At 42.4% G+C, this 4,461-nt stretch overlaps 1 protein-coding gene across 2 annotated transcripts; it reads right to left on the minus strand.

Moving 5' to 3' along the window:
- Nucleotides 1–328: 328 nt before the first annotated feature.
- hlx1 (H2.0-like homeo box 1 (Drosophila)) lies at nucleotides 329–4,228 on the minus strand. 2 transcript variants are annotated; one of them, XM_074685241.1, is made up of 4 exons: nucleotides 3,418–4,224; nucleotides 2,810–2,998; nucleotides 2,476–2,660; nucleotides 329–1,133 (listed from the first exon to the last, which is right to left on the minus strand). In XM_074685241.1, the coding sequence occupies exons 1-4, from the start codon at nucleotides 3,935–3,937 to the stop codon at nucleotides 801–803; spliced, it is 1,227 nt and encodes a 408-aa protein (XP_074541342.1). In that variant the 5' UTR covers nucleotides 3,938–4,224; the 3' UTR covers nucleotides 329–800. The 2 variants fall into 2 exon arrangements, with proteins under 2 accessions (XP_074541342.1, XP_074541343.1); XM_074685242.1 differs by lacking the exon at nucleotides 2,810–2,998 and having other exon boundaries at nucleotides 3,418–4,228.
- Between the last annotated feature and the right edge of the window lie 233 nt (nucleotides 4,229–4,461).

Below are 4,461 nucleotides of genomic sequence, written 5' to 3' on the forward strand. Positions count from 1 at the left end.
AGACTTAGGTATTTACCACAAAGCTACCATTTGATCAACTCATCTACTTTGGCCCAAGATGCAAATAATCTGTGGCCAATATTTTTTCTCTATATATATGTAGGATCTTTTTTCACTTTATACCTTATTTTCAAAACAAGGAAGAAAAAAAGTTATTTTACAGCTAGTCTGCAAAATTCAAATAATGGACTTCTGATAAATACCAACTAATGGCTGCCATATTTTTGGTGATTGGAATAATAAAATAATGTCGTAATCCCATGTTTAAGTAAGAAACATTTTATTTACAATATTTTCAGTGCAAATAATTATTAACAGAATACCACAATTTATATAACCAGACCAAAAAGGGAAAAAAAAATCACGGACACGTAAAAACGAGTGGTTTATAACCTTCAAAATAAAATTCACAACCGAACATTTCCTTCAGGTGTCGAAAACTGGAGCACGCGGGAACACATGAGGGGGGGACGACACTAACGAGAGGCAAATACCGCAAGATGTCGTATTTTAAATTGAAATAGCCGCCTGATTGTCACTAAAAAAAATAAAGTGAACAGAAATTGGATATATATATTAACAATGGTAATTCAGCAGGGACCTGTTTCCACTTAAAAATGTGTCGTAATTAACTAATTGCTCCATTTGATTCCATGACTTGGATACACCAGGCCTGACTTCAGGTTTTAACTGCTTTGAGTTCAAGAAAACCTCAATGCCGCTCTTGCTACACAGTTAACACCGTTTCTGCTACTCTTCCACGTTAAACAACCCTCATAGTTCATGAACCACATCGTCCTTCATATGAGTATCTGAGAGGCCGGTGAGTCTGTGACTGTGGCCGCTCCCTCCGCGCTGCTCCCCGGCGCGCTCCCACTAATTATCACGCTCGTTTTGTTGGGCTCCAAAACGTCCAAGTGTCCGTTTGAGTTTTCCTCCGGAGTCTCGTCGGACTCGCACTCGCTTCTGCCCTCGCTCTCACACTCGCAGTCGGACTCAGCGGGCTCCTCCGGATCCCTGCTGCCGGGCTCGGAAGCGCTCTTGTCGGGCTGCTCCTTCTCCTTGTCTTTCTGGGCCTGGGCCTCTTTGGAGTGTCTCCACTTCATGCGCCTGTTCTGGAACCACACCTTCACCTGGGAACACACAGCAAGGCGATATAATGATAACTAAAATGGAAAGGAATGGCCTTGTGATTGTTTTAGATTAAAACCTCCAGAAGGTTTTTTTCTCTCTCCACCCTCACATTCTAAATGCAGATAAACACGTAGCACATTTCCAGTTTAAAGGCTACGAAAGGGGTAACAAAAACTCAAATGTTTTCATATACTTAGAAAAGCTGGCCAAGACATTAGCTAGAAATTGTAGATTTGGGGCAAATGTTTATTAATTGCTATTGGATGACAGAAAAAAAAATCTATCCTGAGTGCATGGTATGAGAAATAGGATTTATTAAAGTGAAGATAGTAGTGAAGTGAAATAATCTGTAAAACTGATGTGTCTAAACTGTGGATAAACTGATAAATAGTTTGATTAAGTCTTAACAATAACTATCATGTGTAGCTCAGGGTGTGATGTGAACTGGGTCTCCCTGGGACTTCTGTCAGCCAATCAGGCGCCACCATACACTGAGGGTACTGATAGCCAAAGCCAACTAAAGGTCAGGATCCTGGATTCTATTGTTATTAAATTACTTTCATAATGAAGTAGTTCATGGGAAATGGATAAGCATGCAGGTTGTAACATAAAGCTGATTCCCTCACGCCCTCTGCATGTGACACCACAGAGCTGACCACAGATAATGTATGTAACTTACATTTTCATTCAAGATCATTTTACTGGTTTGTCAAAGCCAAACAGACAGCATTAGCAACTGTTTTTTTTCTCCCAATTTAAATGTGTCATTATTTTTTAGGATGCTGCTGACTTTAAATTTCTCTGAAAAATGCAGACATGACAGGTGTTAGGTGCTATTTGCTTTTAAAGAGCGGAGCAAATCAGCAACATTTAAACAAGATGACAACATTGAGTCAAATCAGTAAAATGATTAATCCAGGAAACTGAGTGGATTAAAATATAAATATCCTAACAGAACGTTAAGGAGGTCATGACCCAGTAATTTGTCTTTCTTTTTTTAATGAATGATGAAGTTACACACTTCAGATCCACCTGTAAAAACCCTGATAAACAGACAGAAATCTAAATAAGAGGACAAAATTAATCTGATCTCTAATTGATGATGTTGAGAATCTATATGTTATATAGTCCTCATGTTAAGAGCAACACTGTCTTAAAAACAACATCCAGCAACAAGTGTACATTGTAACTAGCTAAAAAAAATCAGAGAAATAAAATGTAATAATGATGATGAATTGAGATAATTTGATCACACAAAACAGCAAATTTAATAGGTTTATTTGAAGGTCTGTCAATAAGAAGAGAATATTTTCTGTGATGTTTTATCTCAGGCCTCCTCACCTGAGCATCAGTCAGCCCGAGCATGGCAGCCAGCTGTTTCCTGTCCGGTTTGGTGACATACTTCTGAATCTCAAACCTCTTCTCCAGCCCCTTTCTCTGCAGGTTTGAAAACACAGCCCTGGACCACGACCTCTTCCTCTTGTACGTCTGCGGCATCGTGTCTTTTGTGAGGACTGCATAGGGACCTGAAAGGCATGAGGATGTGGGGTTAAAACACGCAAACACAGCGAAAAAGAGAACAGAAAGCAGAGCAACAATCACAGGTGTGTCAGAGAGCTGGAACCCTCTGGGGGACCGCTTTGCTGTCTGAACCAGGCCTACATGTGAAGTCTACCTGGGAAGGAGTCCTGAAACTGATGCTGGCCTGTTTGCCTGCCGTTGCAGCTGCTGCCTAGAGAGCTCAGCACGGAGGACGCGTCGCTCATCCCAGCAGCCTCCATGGACGAAAAGTACTGGCTGGATGGAGGCTGAATTTGGAGGTGGAGGCCTGACTGACGGTTGGAGCTAACGATGGAGGTGAGATCTGTCACAGAGCGAGAGATGAGGGTGGGATTCAGTTATGGTTCAACAGAGACCATCCTACAAAATAAAAGCTGGTTCAAGGGTAACCTCCAGCTGCATGGCTGCTGTTTGTTGCTGACCTCTGACCTCTCTTGTTTGGGGAAATGGAGAAGAGAGTGTGTCTTTAGGGCCCCTTACTGTGCATATCCATTTAGACTGTTGCACTTAAACACCCATCAGTGTTTCAAACTGATTCTAACTAACCTTGGGGTGTTAAAGAAAAAAATGTCTCAAGTCTCTAAAGTTTGGACATGTTTTGTTTGTCCCAACAATTTGAAAATGCCTCCATGGTCTTAAACACATCTCTTATAATTTATTTTGTGAAGAGGTTTCTCTATAAACAGCAATTACTTTTTTATTATAAGAGTGGCAAAGCCTTACCTCTTAATGAAGACTTTTCTTTCCCCTTGGGATCAAATTCTGTCGATAATATCCGATCAATTCCGAATTTGAGGTCTTTGCTTGAAGGTGGGGGTCCTTGTTGGGAGTTAAAAGCAGTTCTGGATACTGATGTCAGCTGTAGTCCGTGTCTGTGGTAAGGGGACGCAGGATTCCCCCTCGTGCCGTACACTGACGCATCTGGAGCAACGGGATTAGGGCGCAGCGGAGAGCTCCCGGAGTGACCCTGCTGCTGCTGCTGCTGCTGCCGGTGAGGGTGGTTATGGTGGTGTCCCATATGCACCAAAAGGGCCGATGATCCCGGGATGTTCTCCGCATCTCCAGCCTGCAAAATGTCCGCGATGCAAAACGACGGTTTCTTCATGGAGTCCACGGCGAAGCCCCCCGCGCAGTACGCAGACCACAGGCTGAAGTTTGATGCGTAAAACGGGTTGAGCCCGGCCGTGTACATCCCGCAGCCCTGTAATGCGACTTTTTGTTTCTCAAAAGAAGACTTCAACATACATACATGTAGACTGTACTGAGGAAAAAAAACACGCAGGGAAAGTTTTCAAGAAGGAGAGATGGGGCGTCCTCTGCGTGCCAAAATCGCTCTCTCAACTCTGAAATCCAAACTCTGCAGCTCCTCTCACAAGTTCCTCTGCTGACACTGATTGGTTGCTTTCTGAGCCAATGGATGCCTCGCAGTTGCTCACATCACGCCCTGAGAACACACATACATTCACACATACACACACACGCATTAACTTTCACACACGCGCTTACACTTAACTTCGGAGCAATTTTGATCCCTGGATGATGGATTGATCACTTAGAGAGTATTAAGACATTCATAAACTCTCTAGTTAACAGATACTTTTTAAGTGAAGAAATATCACGCACAAAAATAAACTGTAAATTTTTAAGGTATTTGATCAGACAGTTGTTCATTTAAAATCATTGGATTGTTGTGCAAACAAACAAAAAACCGCATCGTGAATCGGGTCACGCGGTTATATAAATTAAATGAGCTGCAATCAGCCGAGG

Source organism: Halichoeres trimaculatus, unplaced genomic scaffold (genome assembly GCF_033239565.1).
Source record: "Halichoeres trimaculatus isolate MK-OKI-2021-1 unplaced genomic scaffold, fHalTri1.1 fHalTri1_scaffold_13, whole genome shotgun sequence".
Lineage (NCBI taxonomy): Eukaryota > Metazoa > Chordata > Actinopteri > Labriformes > Labridae > Halichoeres > Halichoeres trimaculatus.

Excerpts from the sequence above, each read along its gene's own strand:
- hlx1 (XM_074685241.1), bottom strand. The coding sequence starts at position 3,937 with ATGTTGAAGTCTTCTTTTGAGAAACAAAAAGTCGCATTACAGGGCTGC. Across the intron at positions 2,999-3,417 it reads AGAAAAGTCTTCATTAAGAG|ATCTCACCTCCATCGTTAGC; the intron begins GTAAGGCTTTGC and ends GCTCTGTGACAG. Across the intron at positions 1,134-2,475 it reads TCGGGCTGACTGATGCTCAG|GTGAAGGTGTGGTTCCAGAA; the intron begins GTGAGGAGGCCT and ends GTGTGTTCCCAG.